The sequence below is a fragment of the Mytilus galloprovincialis genome, chromosome 6, assembly GCF_965363235.1.
Source record: "Mytilus galloprovincialis chromosome 6, xbMytGall1.hap1.1, whole genome shotgun sequence".
In the NCBI taxonomy this organism is placed as follows: domain Eukaryota; kingdom Metazoa; phylum Mollusca; class Bivalvia; order Mytilida; family Mytilidae; genus Mytilus; species Mytilus galloprovincialis.
In genome coordinates, this window is record NC_134843.1 from 1,475,674 (window position 1) to 1,493,560 (window position 17,887).

Below are 17,887 nucleotides of genomic sequence, written 5' to 3' on the forward strand. Positions count from 1 at the left end.
AGCCACACAAAAAATAGAAAGTTCAAATTTGAAAATTATATCCTCTGAGTCCTCTCTTATTGTAACCTTAAATTTTATTCCAAGCATCATTGTTAATTCGTAAATATAAGATACGGAGCTGACTTACCTGTTATTTTATATTAGAAGTTTTTTGGGATAGATGCAGACAACACAGTCAGCAAACTTAGAGGCACACTTTGCTCCAATAGGACTGCCAAATAGCTGTTGAAAACATTTCGTTCATAGTAACAAATATTTTAACAAAAAAAATCTGTCATCTTTTTGATGTTAAGATCAGTGAACATTTACCTTACCCTTCCGGAGCACCTGAGATCACCCCTAGTTTTTGGTGGGGTTCGTGTTGTTTATTCTTTAGTTTTCTATGTTGTGTCATGTGTACTATTGTTTGTCTGTTTGTCTTTTTCGTTTTTAGCCATGGCGTTGTCAGTTTATTTTAGATTTATAAGTTTGACTGTCCCTTTGGTATCTTTCGTCCCTCTTTTGTTGAAGTAGAGTTAAATTTTATCTGAGTGAATTGCGATTATATATGTTCTTATGCATTAAAAAGAGGTTCCTTTAACAATTTCAGACCCATAATTACACTTTGTTTTTAGGGACACTTAAGTCATAATGGTACCCAGAACGTAGACATTGATTGTTGCCGATGAAGGTAAAGAAAAGCACTTTGGGCGCATGAAATTTATAACATATGTGTAACTGTTTTTATTTTCCAAGTGACATGTCAGCAACAATGTGTTTGTTATTGAAATAAGACAAGTGTTAAGATATAGAAGATGCGGTATAGTGCCAATGAGACAACTCTGCATCTAGGTCTCAATTTGTAAAAAGTAAACTATTGTAGGTCAAAGTACGACATTCAACACAGAGCGTTGGCTCACACCGAACAGCAAGCTATTAAAGGCCACAAAAATTAATAGTGTTAATAAAAGCAACAATAGTATATTTACTGCTGTTCGAGATTTATAAATCGATTGAGAAAAAAATAATCCGGGTTACATACTAAAACTGAGGGAAACGCATCAATATAAGAGGAGAAAAATGATACAACAAAAAACTCAACATTAAAATGTACAAGAGTCTTTCATTTTTGTTTAAATGGCCAGCTAAAGCAGGCTGCATTGAAGATCCATTGGTGACCTTCGGCTGTCGTATGCTCTTCGGTCGAGTTGTTGTCTTTTTGACACAATCCCCATTTCCAGTCTCAATTTTATAAGATTGTATGTACTCTTAAAGATCTTTGGAATTATTTAGTATCCACATCTGATTCACGCCAACTCTTGATTACGTTATTTCATCATAACTTTGGAACCCAGCTTTGGTCGTTGATAAATTGATGTTAATAATTTAAAAAGAGGTTTCTCAGAAGTCCCTGCAATACAACATTGTTTGTCAAGATGCTATGTAATTTAGGTACTAATATACATTACAGTGAACGGAGTTCAAGTTCTTCATCGTTGGTTGAAATTCCAAAGGAGCATTGCGTTATTATTGTTTAGAATTGCATCTTTAGTGAGTGTCGCTGTGGAATCTGTTGAGTTTCAAGTCAATTGTAAATACATGAATATTTTTCAACCAGTTGACATACAAACCAAATGACTTTGTAGATAACAAAAGTTGAAGGAATCGCATAATCTCTGAATGAAGCGATCGATCGAACAAAGTTCATAGGGTAACCATCTGGAGAATAGGACACAATTGGTATGAGAATATAACACACTTGACTGTTCCTCTGGTATCTTTCGACCCTCTTTTGGTATATTTACAATTCAGATACTAGTAACCATTCTTGTATCTTAAGATCTATGACTGCAAAACATGTCTTGAGCTAGCTGGAACACAGACTCATTGTATCCGTCAAGCATTATGTGATGTGACCAGAATACGTATGCAGTGTTAATTTCAATAAGTTTTCCTCATTTACCTGTTTGAGTAGTTCCTGTACTAATTCAGGAATATGAAAGCCATTCGTGTTTGTGCTTTTGATTTCGGATTTTCCGGTTTGAATTTATTTGGGATTCAAGTATTTTGTGATTTTACTTTTGTGTAACCTGCACACCACTAATAAGGAAGTTCGCTTGTCATGTTTTGGGATATTTGTCATCCGTGAAGCATTTTATGATGTGACCAGAATACGTATGGAGTATTGATTTCAACAAGTTTACCTCATTTATCAGTTGGAGTAGTTCCTGTTCCAATTCAGGAATATGACACTTATTATCCATTCGTTTGATGTGTATCAGCTTTTGATTATGACATTTGATTTAGGACTTTCCGATTTGAATTTATCTGGGAGTTCAGTATTTTTGTGATTTAAATAAACTCATCATAGATACCAGGACTAAATTTTGTATATACGCCAGACGCGCGTTTCGTCTACAAAAGACTCATCAGTGACGGTCGAATCCAAAAAAGTTAAAAAGACCAAATAAAGTACGAAGTTGAAGAGTATTAAGGACCAAAATTCCTAAAAGTTTTGCCAAATCCAGCTTTCAATTTTGTGTAAGATGTGTAACACCACTATTAATGAAGTTTATATAGTATCTATTGTTTCACATTTGTCATAGTGAGGCTTTAAATAACTTAATGCAAGAATATGGGTTTTACTCATTGTTGAAAGCCATAAACAACAAAAACAACGCATTATAATGTTTATACCTCCAAAGAACTCTTCTTTAACTCTTTTCTTCGGGACCGGTCAAAGCTAAATATTTGAAAGCCAAGGATGTGTAAGAATCAATATAGATGTGTATATACATCCTTTTCCTTTAAAGGAAGAAATGGTGCTCTTGTTCATAGTTATCTCATTTGCTATCATGGAGTATTTTAAAGACCCTGCAATACGAGGGTATAATGTTATTTAGATATCATGGAGTATTTTAGAGACCCTGCAATACGAGGGTATAATGATATTTAGATATCCATGGAGTATTTTAGAGACCCTGCAATACGAGGGTATAATGTTATTTAGATATCCATGGAGTATTTTAGAGACCCTGCAATACGAGGGTATAATGTTATGTAGATATCCATGGAGTATTTTAGAGACCCTGCAATACGAGGGTATAATGTTATTTAGATATCATGGAGTATTTTAGAGACCCTGCAATACGAGGGTATAATGTTATTTAGATATCATGGAGTATTTAAGAGACCCTGCTATACGAGGGTATAATGTTATTTAGATATCCATGGAGTATTTTAGAGACACTGCAATACGAGGGTATAATGTTATTTAGATATCCATGGAGTATTTTAGAGACCCTGCAATACGAGGGTATAATGTTATTTAGATATCCTGGAGTATTTTAGAGACCCTGCAATACGAGGGTATAATGTTATTTAGATATCCTGGAGTATTTTAGAGACCCTGCAATACGAGGGTATAATGTTATTTAGATATCATGGAGTATTTTATAGACCCTGCAATACGAGGGTATAATGTTATTTAGATATCCATGGAGTATTTTAGAGACCCTGCAATACGAGGGTATAATGTTATTTAGATATCCAATACAGCAAAGCAAGATCCAGTTATTCATCGTTGGTTGAAATTCCTGTCCAGGAACACTGTATTATAATTGCATCTTCGGTAAGTTGTGGGGTACATGCCAAATTTGAAAGTGAATTGCCAATACCCCGTTTCCTTTTCAACCAGTTGAGATACAAATAAAATGTATAATACAAAAGCTGAATGAACTCTAAATGAAGCAATCCCAATTGCATTAATATGGTAACCATCTTACCATTGAAATCAAGACAAAAGGTCCCAACAGAGAATAGGACACAATTGGTATATTTACAAATCAGATAACCATTCTTGCATTTTAAGAAATATGACCGTAGAACATGTCTTTAGCTAGTTGGAACAAGGACGCATTGCATCAGTTTAAGATCATGTGATTTGACCGTAATATAGGGCGAAAGATACCAGAAATTCACTTATAGATCGAAAATAAACTGACAATGCCATGGCTAAAAATAGAAAGACAAACAGACAAATAATAGTACAACAGACACAACATTGAAAACTAAAGACTAAGCAACACGATCCCCACCAAACACTGGGGGTAATCTCATGTGCTCCGGAAGGGTAAGCAGATCCTGCTCTACATCGTATTGCTCATCTTATTACAAACCCGGTAAATAGTCTAATTCGGTAGGTCACATTCGTGGTGAAAGGGGAAGTTGAATGTCGTTACGACGTAAGGAACATATCCGATATCATCTGTGAAACGGTTATTTCATAACGGTCAACCAACTCGAAATGGCGTCCGTAAAATTTACGAAGGGATTATTTCAACTTCACCATTTGGAACTCTTGGCTTAATAGCTTCCTTGTGAGCAGCAACCATCTATCGAGGAAATCATGATAGGAAGTACAAGCTCGGGAATATCGTATCAATTGGTACATGCATTTTCTACATTTGAACATGCCTGTACCAAGTCAAGAATATGACAGTTGTCCATTTGTTTGATGGGTTTTATCTTTTGATTTTGCCATTTAATAAGAGACTTTCCGTTTTGAATTTTCCTCAAGAGTTCAGTATTTTTGTGATTTTACTTTTTTGGAGATATATACTCCGCATGCAGGCGCTGCTGGAAAGTTGCTACATAGAAATGGAAAGTTCACAATTGGGAAGCTGAAATCATCTCTTTTGTCGTAAAGGATTGTTTTTAGCCGACCCTTATTGTCAATTTCTAGATGTAAGTCAAGATATGAGGCAGACTTAACTGTATCTGTTGTATCCTGTATCTCTATTTCGATGTGATAGATGCAATCAACAAAGTCACCAAATTTTGAATTATTTAGTGAGAGAACATCATCTGTATATTGGAAAGTAAAGTTAAAGGATATTGCTAACTTCTATCTTTCTTCCTAAGAAGTTCCTGTATGAAGGCAGCCTCATAATAAAACAGAAACAAGTTGGGAAGAAGAGTGACACAATTAGTTCCCATTGGAATGCTGACAGTCTGTTGAAAAATACGTCCTCAAAACATAACAAATATGTTGTCAATCAAGAAATCAAGCATTGATAATGTCAGTTTCAGAGAATTTTTTGTTTGAATCAGAGTAGGATTTATCCCTTCATAAGACAAGCTACTTGTTTCTACGTGCACCATTCCTTTTTATTAAACAAAGCAATACCAACTCTTTCAATTTGTGTTTTAGTTTGGAATGGGAAATACTTGTGTAAAATGTAGAAAAGTTAAATGTTTAAATACTATAACAAGATGAGAGAGTCTTAGATTGTATGTACTCTAAAACGTATGGAATGTTGATTTCAATCGCTTCTACTCATGATGATACATTCTGGGACTGATAGTCCAACAGCAGCTGTATTTGCCTGGAATGTGCCCAATAGTTGTTAACATTTATTTTAAAGAAACAAATAGTGCTCTTATTCATAATAGTCTCATTGACAATCATACCATATCTTCCTTATTTCTATATTTCCTGTAAAACATGTTGAATGAAATATCCAGCTGAACAGTATTTTTCCACAGACCTGACTGAAGTTAAATCAAAATAAAAACAAATTGTTGAGAATGTTTTACTTATTTTGTATCTTCTATAACTTTGTCATTCAAAATACATTTATCATATAACATTATAAATTCATTCCTTTAATAATAGCAAAATCATTTATAAAACATAAAACAAATAAGATGCTAATTTTTACCCTTGTCCTACACACTATTAGGTAATTATTCAATTTGCATTTAAAATCATGCATCAAAATGTTATACTTCTTTACTGGAAATTAATATGATAATTTAAATATTGAACCTGATATTGTTGAAAAGATGTGTTACTAAATATATGCATTTAGGGGCAAGAATTTTCTTATACACTTTCAGTTAAGCATTTTAAAAATATTATGTCAATAAAATAACTTTAAAACACAACATTAATGATTAAATCACAGAAAAAAATAAAAAAATTGAAAGTTTTATTTTATACCTTATACATGAACCTAAAACTGAAATGATATGTTATGATAAATGCTTCAACCAAATGTTTAGAAATAAAAGTGAAAATCAAGATAGCCATGAATAAATTATCATTATAAGTTGAAGTTCTTGTGTTTTAATTTTGTGTTTAATCTAAAATTGTAAATATTTTAACACAGTAAATAAAATAAATGCATGTAGAATTTAAAAGCTAAAAACATGATAGTTTACTATAATTTTACTTTCAAACTGATAGCTTCAACTTGTGTTACATGAATAAAGGGAGGAAACCCAATAAAACAATAAAACAGGAGGACATGAACAATATAGGAATCAGTGGTAGGATTGTTATTGAGATTATCCATTAAAGACAAAAGAAGTGACCATTTGCAGTCACTTAACAGCCTTAAAAAAAAGATTAAAGCATTGTGAAAATATTTTGATTTTACCAATTTGACATGTTTATGTAATTTTTGCCATAAATATTTTGGAATTAATGCATGTCTTTTAACTTGGTTACTATCTGGTTACCACTGCAATTCTTAGTGGGTCATTTATAGTATATCAAAAATATGTTAGGAAGTTTAAAATGTGTATCTCTATTTGAAACATTTCAATAAAGTTCAGTGACAAGCATGGCATTGCACAGAAACCTCAATTATTTTTTTACGATATGGCATGTAAGAAAGAGAATATCATACTTTCCAGTTGTTGTAAATCTCTGTAGTTAACAGTAGTGTAGGCCCACATTGAAAAGGAATGAGGTAGAATTGTTGGAACATGGATACACAAGTCACGAAGACAATATACAATATAGGGACTTCAACCTCACTGTAATGTTGGTCTTACAATTCAACCATGCCAATACACAAAACTTATTAGTGTGCAATCATGGAATCAGTTCACATGAGAATTTTGGAATAAACCATCACAGGTAAATGAATGAAAAGAATTATATGGATCTTCCTCACAATAAAAGTTTTTTAGATTTAAGTATATTTCAACATTAACTGCATTCATTAGTGTTTAAATCATATATAACATGCATGTAACATGTTAAGGCTTTATATCTAAAATGATTCCAAGTATCATTTTACAGAAAAGTGGCAAAAAAGTAGAAACTAGTTATAATAAAGTTTGATGAAGTCTTTAACTTTCCACATAAATACATTTAGTCTGTACACCAACGAATTAACAAAATCTTGACAGAATTTTGTTTATCATTTATTATCCAACTATTCATATCTTTGAAAATATATGAGGTGAACTTTGATATATATATATATATTTGATCATATTATATATTTGATTATACTGCATAGAATCTTTAATGAATAAATAAGCTGAAAATTTCCCCCCAAAAAATAAGATTATCAATTGTAAGAAGTGGATTTAAGGGCATGAATTGTCCTGCTATAAATAGTTTGTCTAGATGTTGCCTATCTTTTCTAAATGTAAAATCAAAGACATTTTCTTCCCAAAGCTCAAATTCTGTAAGAAAATATTCATTTAGTGGTTTACACGATCGGCTAACAAAAGAGATGTCTTTTTCCTTTCTCATCATAAAACAATAGATGGGTGGTTATCAAACTGAATTGTTCAACTTTTTGTTTGTGATTTTCATTTTTTATTTAATTTTTAAATCTGAAAATAATCCAATGTTTCTCCTAATTCGACCAAGATTTTAAATTTAATAAATCCCCCATGCACATTTGATTTGAAATTTTGCAGTTTCCAAAGATAATTATATTTAGGGATAGGAAATAGGACTAGTATTTATACTACATGTAGCTAATGACACCCAATAATTGTTTTTGGCAAGCAATACAATGTTTTAGGACTTACAGTGAATCAAATGATGGAGTGGGAGACAGGAAACAGACATTTCTTTGTTTGCCGATGTACACTGATGTAAGTGATTCCATACTTCCATTCTAGTTAATACACATGTACACATTGCTTTAAATTGGTATTTTAACAAATAATGCATTAGACAAATACACTGTTCATGTTTTTAACACTTTTCATAGCAGAAATAAACAAAAAATAGTCCTAGTAGAAACACAACCTTCTAATATGTATATATTTTTAAACAGCTGTTTCAATTTTTCACTTTAAATCCAAAACATTCAACAGGCTCTTAAACTGGAAAATAAACAGGTACATTTACGATTTTAATTTATGGTCATGGTTGAATAATCATGAATAATATTATTGATTTTAAAAACTTTGTAATGGTATCTTGTTGTTTTTTGTAATCCAGTTCCATTAATGGCATCTCATACATTGTGCTTTTACTATTACATGCAACAAACCATGACATTTCTAACATAAATACAAACAACCTTTGTGATTAATAAAAGAAAAATAACATATAATTAAATATACAGATGCTTAAAAAAATTACTGAAAAAATCTAACATTTTTGCAAGAAAAAAAACCTTGCAATGATACACCTATATACAAATAGTGTATACATCTCTTAATAAATATAAGCATGAATTGATAAGTTTGAGGAGTGTAGGACAAGTGTAAAGTTCAGTCTAGTTTGAGGACTAATCCATTAAATCTGACATTCTGACAAAAATCTCACACAGACATATATTGTCTACCACTAATTGAAAGTACTTGTTTCAGAAGATTCCAGTCTATCTATCACAGTATACTTTCACATGGATGATGGTGGGTGGTAAAGGCTTATTTTCGTGCAACATGTTTTGCCATTTTTATTTCACATGCAGCCAAGAAAAAGGTTCGTTATTCACTGTGTTTCGTGAAATCAGTTAAAAGATCAATTGCAAAAAAATTTTAATTGTTCATTCATCGTGAAATGGCAATTTAATTTCGCATTCTCCCGTGCAGATACCCCCTCTTTACGCCCCTCATGTATAGACAGGTGATAGTTGTACAAAAACACATTTCTAGAATCAAGCTTCAATCAAAAGAAAAGTTTTCGAGAGCAATGTATTTTAAGGTTCCAATACCAAAAGGACCTAATTATAAGACTACAAAATTGAGAATGGATATGGGGAATGTGTCAAAGACACACTGACTCGAACAAAGAGCAGAAAAAATATTATTGTTTTACTATCCAAACTTTTAGTATCACACTAGAACATGACATATACATGGGGATTAGAATCATAAAATTTATTTTCAGTGACAAAAACTATCAGCCAGGAGGATTGAAATTTGCATTAAATAACCAAAGGTCAAGGGCAATTTGAATTTCAGAGTCAAGTACTACTTGAGAAGTCAAAAGTCATTTTGTGTATAGAATGAAAGTCCTGGACTTTAGCAATTCAAAAATGAACAGTAACTCTTAGAAAAGACTTGTCTTACACTTCTGAACCACACTAATTTGAACCCAAATGACAGCTTACAATAACTGTTTATATAATCAAAGGAACCATAGCTTTTATCATTTAATGGACTAGTCCTAACATTAAGTATTTACTCATCTAAAATCTTCACACTAACAAAAAATATATAATTCAATTGTTTATAACTTCTAAATAAAACTATAAAATGATCATTAAAGGGCTGAGAAATTTTAAATTAAATCTATAGACTTTGTCAAAAAAAGTTAATATGTTTATAATCAGTCTAATTTCGCCGAAATATTGAAGATAAAATTATGAAATACGAAATTGTTTAAGCTGAAGAAATTTTCATTTGAACTAAAGTTCCTGAAGAACAATGCTACACAGGATTATCACAAGCTTCTGGGAGTTTGTTATCACATGCTGCGCAGGCATACGAATCTGCTTTATTTAGTAATGTACATCGAGGACATTGCTTTCCCCATCGGACATCTGGAGATTTGACGATATCCCTACTCTTAGAACACATGTAGCATGTATTGACAAATCTATTGTTTTTCATGGTACAGTGATCACAAATCCATGTCTCTTCATCTCCGAGGCTACACGACGGTATTCTTTCTTCTGGCTCCCTACGTGCAATAGGAGCAGAATGGCTACTGAAAGTAAATGGTTGACAATGCCCAGGGGATGAGAGCTTATCATTCACAACGGGTTTGGATATGCGTGAATAAACAGGTGCAGCAGTAGGGTTTTGTGGGGTATCAACAACAAAGTCTGTCTTTGTTATTGACCTTGAGGGTCGAATAACTCCAACAATGTCATCAGCTGTTAACTGTTCTACGATTTCAGGTTTAATATTTTCTTTTGGCGACCACTGATCAGGTGGAAAAGCTGAACTAACGGATTTATTTCTTGCCCTTAGAAGTTCTGCTTTCGTTGTTTGCTGTTGTCCTTGTGGAAAGGGAGAAGAAAATTGTGGTTTATGAACCGGTTGTGCCGCAGGCTCGTGCTGTGGCCATGAATACTGTGGTCGATGAAGGGGTGATTGTTCTGGGTGAGTTGGCCATGAAATCTGAGCATGTACAGCACTATGTGGATTTTTTTCCTTAATAACACGAGTACTTCGAGTTCTTATGGTATCCACATCGGCATATGGTAATTCTGATGGAACTCCAGATTCTATTCCAGAGTCACGATAGGGGCGACTCTCTTTACTTGAAGGAGTTTGAAGAATGTTTCCTCTTTGTCCATTGAAATACTTTTCTCCATATTTTTTTAATAAACCTTCATTTACAAATGACCATTCGTCAGATGGTCGAACAGATGGTTGTTTAGGTGTCTGGGACATTTCTTCTTTTTCTTCTTCAATTAATTGCAAGCTTGCCATCATATGATCTTCCAATGTGCCTTCTTTGAATTCACTATTTTGTATTTCTGGTCTAATATCACTCTCTACAACAGAAAGTGCTTGACCATGTTGTGTTCTCATTGGTGGTTGCCTTGGAGACAATTGATCAACGTAATCAATATTTTTTATTGTTTGATCTGGTGATGTAATAATGCAATCCTCCTTTTTTAAGTTGAACGATTTCCTCAAAACAGAATACATTTCTTCAACATCACCACAGTGTGTTGCACGTAAATTTGCTATGTCAGCTGCATTTATGGAGAACTTAGTTCTTATCTGCAGTTCATGAATAATAATGCATTCTACAGAAGCAATAAAACACTCAAATGCCAATGCTAAAAGCAAATCTTTGTTAATATTCTTACTTAATTTAAACTCATTTTTTATAGGATTTTCACTATATCCTGCGATTCGAAACAATTCTTCTACACCTGTAAGGTGAGACGCTATCTTTGTCTGAAAAAATCCACTGTATTTCTGAAAAGACATTAAAAATAAAACTACATGTACAATGATGTATAATTTAATTTTGGATGTAACATGTCTTCTGATTGGCTGACGTTATTTTGTTATCAGTCCATAGACTTAACATGCTTAATTTAGTCATGTGACCGTGACGTCATCAACGTTTTTTTTAATGGTTTTCTACGGTTTAAAATGGAATTTAGAATTAAATTATAAGAAATGACTGTAATATTTTTTCTGTCTATTCGAAATAACATAAAAAATGTGGTGCACACTGCTACGCACGTTATTCAGTGTGCACCAATTTCTTCATAGACAGAAAAAATATAACAGTCATTCCTTAAATATATAGAATGTAGCAAAAAGTTTAAAGATATTACACCATCATATTCACAGAAAGATTTGATATTACTGTGAAGTTTTCTCCTATCAGGAATTGTGTCGAAATAAAACATGTCCATTTACTCCATTATTTTATACAGAAATGATGTCTGTAATAATGCCTTTCAGTGACAGTCACAGACATTCTTGCCAGGTGAAATGGGTCAGATACATTCAAATTTACCACTGTTTGTTTTAATGTTTAGATCTCTAGTAATTTCAACATGTTTACATTATTATTTGCACCATTTACATTTTACAGTGAAAAAACTTGTGCATTGAATACATTGTACCAGTTGATTTTATTTTGATGATTACATTGCCTTTGTCTGTTACTTTTTTACCCAATTTTTCTCTGTTACATATTTGCATAGACGTGCCTGACGAAAAGCAAATTTACTGTACATAGCAATTACCATTATGGTAGGAAAAAGATGTGACTACATATATTTTTGACCCTAGATGTCTTTTTTACATGTTATTCTATTGTTGGGTTGATGCATTACCAATATATACCTTTTACTCTTTCAAGTCAAATTGAATATTCAATAAAGGCTTTACTTAAATAAGGCCTTAGTTTTCTCATTTGAAATGTTTTACATTGTCATTTCATGGCCTTTTATAGCTGACTATGCGGTTTGGGCTTTGCTAATTGTTGAAGGCTGTACGTTGACCTATAGTTGTTAATTTCTGTGCCATTTTGGTCTCTTGTGGAGAGTTGTCTCATTTGCAATCATACCACATCTTCTTTTTTTATACTTCCCAACTAATAAGAAGTATTATAATAACCCTAAATTACCTTAATTGTGTGGAATTCTGCTTTCCATGGGTTACTGGACACAAGACTGAAATAATACTCTAACTTCTCAAATGATTCACTGGCTTTAGATGATATAAAACTTTCTTGTTTCGCACTCTTCATAATGATACTTGGTATCTCTTTGACCTTGAACTTCTGTGAAGGTTGACATTTACAGACAAAATGTCGTAAATATTCTTTGACCGTAGTTAATTGATTACTGTTTTCCGAACTGTTACACTTGGTGAATTTATACAGTTCTTCAGCTTGAGTTCGATGATCCATACTGAAAGGTTAAAGGTCAGTGATACCACTGATAATACTGTACACCCTCCAACATTTTAACTTTTTCCTGACATCACTGTAAAATATAAGTCAATTAATCAAACACTAGAAATTACTTTGTTCTGAAGTGACAAATGTTTATATAATCGTTTTAAAGTGATTGCAAACTTTCACAGTTGCCATTCATTCCAGGTTAGATTTATTGATTGTTGGTTGGTTAAAGTCTCTCACAGTTGCCATTCATTCCAGGTTAGATTTATTGATTGTTGGTTGGTTAAAGTCTCGCAGCAATTCTAGTTCAGATAAAAAGTCATAAAGTGTTACATATTTCTTTTCTCGTTTGAATTGTTTTACATTGTCATTTCGGGTCCTTTTATAGCTGACTTTGTAGTATGGGCTTTGCTCATTGTTAAAGGCCGTATGGTGAACGATAGTTGTTAATTTCTGAGTCATTTTCGTCTCTTGTCGAGTTGTCTCATTGGCATTCATACCACATCTTCTTTTTTTATATTTACAATGTACATGATATAAATTAGTCTTTCTGTTTTTTTCAGTTTATTTATTATTAAGAAAATATTTGCTCATATCATTTTGGAGATTTACAATCCTATCTATGGTGGATATGGTTGTGTACTCCAAGAACCTAATCCAGTACATCATGCACCTTGTCCCAAGTTCTGTAACAGTAATAGTTGTACAGTTGTAATCAACTAGTATTAATCATTTGTTAATACATGTACTACTGACTACTGAGCATAACGAAACTTGCTAGTTCTCACTTAAACCATCTACATTTAGAATATTGAATGACATCTTTGATAGTTTATGTTCAACTTAAATTCGATTTTAAGGACTGAGGACAATTTTGAATAATTATAAAGACATTTGTCTATTGTTGAATACTTTGGTGAAATAAACCTTTCTCAACTAATTTTAATTCCAATGTAGAGTTGTCCCAGGTTAAAGAGACGGTTAAGAATTTACAACCCCAACCCCCCTTTCTGTACTGTTACTAACTGATTGTGGTTGTTTGCTGTCTGTTAAAAACAATAAACAATTGTAGGCCACCCTGATCCTTCAACAGGCCATCGACAGACCAACCAATGATTTCTTGCAACGATTTCAAAGGACGGTGTGAAATCTTTCTGCATGGTGGCGTTTGATTGGTGAATTGGTGACGATAGAAATGCACTGAATCAAAAGGAAGTTCAACAAATGACAAAATATGACGTACCAATTGTGTTGAAAAAATAGGTGGAAACAGAATTCAAAATGGCAGAGAAGGAAACTGATTTAGATATTATGGATGTCACGTTTTCTTCCAAAAGGACAAAAGATGCTAAAAAATTGCAGCCAGGTGTAATAAGTCTTGATACATGAAATTGCATTATCAAAAAAAATTCTGAAGTCATTTTGCTATAGCTTAAAAGCATAGAAATTTGATGAGCAATGAAAAAATAAGAATAAATAATTTTTGCAAAATCTTTTTTTTTATCTTTTTCATCATAGATTACTGCTAATGCAGCTGTAAAGGTACACGTAACCCCAAGCTCCAATTTGAATAATATGTAAGGAATCAGTATAGATGGACCCTGTTACCATGGTAACTATTTCGAACACGCCAACCAAAGGCAAGGCAGGGACATAGGGCATAACCACATAAGATAACATTCTTATATTGATAAGACATGGCTGCGTATTTATACATCCCTCACAACCAAATGAATGCACCACTTTGTCAAGGGTTTTACATAGTACGTATACAGGTTGGAAGAAGACCAAGCAATCTCATTAAAATACGATGAGATTGAAAACCAAGATGACAATTTTTCTATTCCACAGTGTCACCCATGTAGCTTAAGGCTGTATGATGACCTGTGATTGTTTGATTTCTTATACTTTTGTCTTTGGTGGATCTCATAAGTGTCTAAGGATGACGCAGGATCTGCTGATTTTTTGGTAAACATGACACGTGAAAGTCAAATTATTGTGCAGTGAAAAGGGGAAATGAAGTCTAGAGGGACAAGGAAAATTACATAAAATTGAGAATTGCTTACATACATCATTACATAGTGTATCCGGGATACAGGAATCTGACAAAACAGTAAGTGGGATCCGGGATTAGAACCCCCAAATGAGACCCCCATTAGTCTCATTGGCATTCACACCATATCACATTTAGGCCAATTAAAATTAATTGATAGATTTTCATCCCCGCCCGCCCCTCTGAAATTGTCCCGCCCTGATTTTTTATTTTGAAAAATTTACGATTTCCAGAATAATTTTTTTTTTTATCCGTTACCGGTAACCGTCGATAATTTCGTTTCATTCGAACTTCCTGATTCAAATTTCGGTTTTCATATTTCTTGTTTCGAGTACTTTAAAACGATTATGTTGACAAACTCTGCTGCTCAATGTTTACAATATCATCTACGAAGAATAGAGATAGATTACCAGAAGGGCATGAAATATTCAGGTTACGAGTAATACGTTGTGTCCAAGAACACAAACCGCGGTATGTCAAAAATTGGAAATTTCTGTCATTAGAAAACCGTGGATTTTTGAAATAAAACACTGACGTTGTGTCAGCAAATTTGGGCTCTGAAAGATTTCAAAAGTGCAAGAATCGTGAAACACATTGGTAGAAAAAACATAACTGGATTAAAGAAACTGACAAAAGCACGAACTTGTTAGATCGTATATTGAGTTCAAAAAGTCGGCAAACATATACATTGTGTTATAGAAAGCCCTTAGATATACCCATGGCTATTGGTTTTGTTTAAAAACACCAAATACCCTTAAAAGAGTCATTAAACAACTTCATGTTTTATAATTCACGCTTCAGTCTTGCATAGCTTGAGAATCTTAAAATCACAACCCTACTATTACCAACACTGTTTCAGTTCTCATTTCATTCATAATACTTGTGTTGCATACAATTGTAGTTGCATAATTTTATGGGGACTACAAACCATCGCTTAAAAAGTAGTCCAACTGAAAAGAGAATTTTTCAATGATTTTACCGTTTACTTGAAATAGGTTTCTAAAGTAGCAATTGCATGTAGAACAGTCGTTGCCAATCAGAGATATTTATTTCAGAATATGAAAAATTATGTACAATTCTTTATACATGTTTACACATGTACATCGTATAAGCTAATTATAAATTTGCATTTATTTAACCCCGCCACATTTTTTAGGTATGTGCCTGTCCCAAGTCAGGAGCCTGTAATTCAGTGGTTGTCGTTTGTTTATGTGTTGCATATTTGTTTTTCGTTCATTTTTTTTTATATCAATGAGGCCGTTAGTTTTCTCGTTTGAATTGTTTTACATTGTCTTATCGGGGCCTTTTATAGCTGACTATGCAGTATGGGCTTTGCTCATTGTTGAAGGCCGTACAGTGACCTATAGTTATTAATGTCTGTGTCATTTTGGTCTCTTGTGGACAGTTGTCTCATTGGCAATCATACCACATCTTCTTTTTTATATTCACGTCACAAGAAGGTTTCATATTAAATAAAATTTTAAAAAATAAAATCCTCCCACCCGCCCAATTTTTTTCAAAACTTTGGATGAAAATCTACTAATTAATTTTAGTTGGCCTTATCTATATATATATATAGATGAGCTCAATCATTTTTTCAATTATTTGCAGTAGAAAAAGATACAAATGCCAGTTCCATCAAAAAAGCTCATATACATGTATCATGTACATAGATAAATTTAAAAAAAAAAAGTAAGATCTACAACATATTACAAAGACCTTTAATTGTTATCACTCAATCAGTGATCATAGGAATGTGTATACAAAGTAACAATTATATACATGTCACATGAAAATAAAAATCCACACTGAAGGAAAGGAAACAATGATCTTTTCCAAAGGTTAATATTATTTGGAAAACAGGGTTTAGTGTAAAGAGTCGCTATAACAGGTGACTTTGTAACAATCATGTACATTTGTAATATACATTTTTTATATAAAAACAAGACCCTGGACAAGCACAGAAGTAATGACGAGATATGTGCAGGTATAACAGGTATATTGTATGGAATTTATAATCAAATTGGGACTTGTACTTACTACTCCACACAATATATATATGTATATATTTATATTATTTCAAAATTCCAATGATATGAATGAAAACACAAAATATTTTTTTATTAATTATAACTATGTTTACATATTATTTTATGAAATATTGGTTACCTTTTGTAGCTTTTTGCCACATCAACAGTTTTAAAAACTTGACACATATCAAGTGTTGGGTTCAATATACAGAGGAGTGCATAGCTTAACAATGATGAATCTTGTGAATTTTAGGTGTTTGAAAGGGATGGTGAATAAAATGTGATTGGTTTTGTTCTTTGGTCGATTCACCCACCTGATTTACAGTCTTGTGACTTTTATTCTCACTACACAAGGAAACATTTAACGGAAAACGTTAAAAAATGAAAGCAAATTTCAGGAAAAACCTTTATTTATTCGATTAACGAGTCCCCCACTGATACCTCGAAAATGGTTATCATGTGTGTTGAACATAAGCAGTTTACTTTGAAATTATGACTACTTGTAATTATTTAGAAGATATAGACTTTTTGTATACAGCATTTCGACCCTTATTTACCATGTTTACAACGAATTTCCTCCTCATTTGGAAAGTTTGTAGGAGATTTGGCTAGGAAAGTTTATCGGGAATTCCCCTGCCCGACTTCCTTTATCGGAATACTTCGGCATTTTTCCAGTCTTTTCGGAACCCTCTAAATCCGCGGGAAAAATTGTCTCCCTTTGTATGCTTTTATAAAATTATGTAAAACGAATTTAAAAAAAGATTATTTATTTAAAATTACATTCTCTAAGAGATTACTGTGATATACGAAGGTCTGGATTGAATTTACAGAATAGAAAATAATTAGCAAAGAGAGAAGAACGAAAGGAAGGATAAGAAAAGCGAAAATAAGGCAAAAATTTATGAAAAGAGAAAAAAGGGAATACTAGTGCAAAAACTATGATAAAAAAAAATTAGAGAAAATTAACTAAAATATGAGAAATGCAGAAATGAGTTCTTCGTCTTTTGGTACAGATGCAGATTTAGGGGGGGCAGAGGCGGATTTAGGGGGGGGCGGCAGGGGGCCAGGGCCCCCCTTTTGAGAAAAAAATTTGGTTGATTATATTGTGAATCACTGAAGCGTGACGGGAGTAGGTCCCCTCATAGGCAGCCAGTGGGCCCCCACTTATAAAAATTT

At 32.8% G+C, this 17,887-nt stretch overlaps 1 protein-coding gene across 3 annotated transcripts; it reads right to left on the bottom strand.

Annotated features, from left to right (window-relative positions):
* Positions 1–5,559: 5,559 nt before the first annotated feature.
* Positions 5,560–17,379, bottom strand: LOC143078671 (uncharacterized). 3 transcript variants are annotated; one of them, XM_076253549.1, is made up of 3 exons: positions 17,269–17,379; positions 12,353–12,713; positions 5,560–11,184 (listed from the first exon to the last, which is right to left on the bottom strand). In XM_076253549.1, exons 2-3 carry the CDS (start codon positions 12,635–12,637, stop codon positions 9,676–9,678), a joined length of 1,794 nt encoding a protein of 597 aa, XP_076109664.1. In that variant the 5' UTR covers positions 12,638–12,713; positions 17,269–17,379; the 3' UTR covers positions 5,560–9,675. The 3 variants fall into 3 exon arrangements, with proteins under 3 accessions (XP_076109664.1, XP_076109666.1, XP_076109667.1); XM_076253551.1 differs by lacking the exon at positions 17,269–17,379 and adding an exon at positions 17,026–17,168; XM_076253552.1 differs by lacking the exon at positions 17,269–17,379 and adding an exon at positions 16,851–16,970.
* Positions 17,380–17,887: the final 508 nt, after the last annotated feature.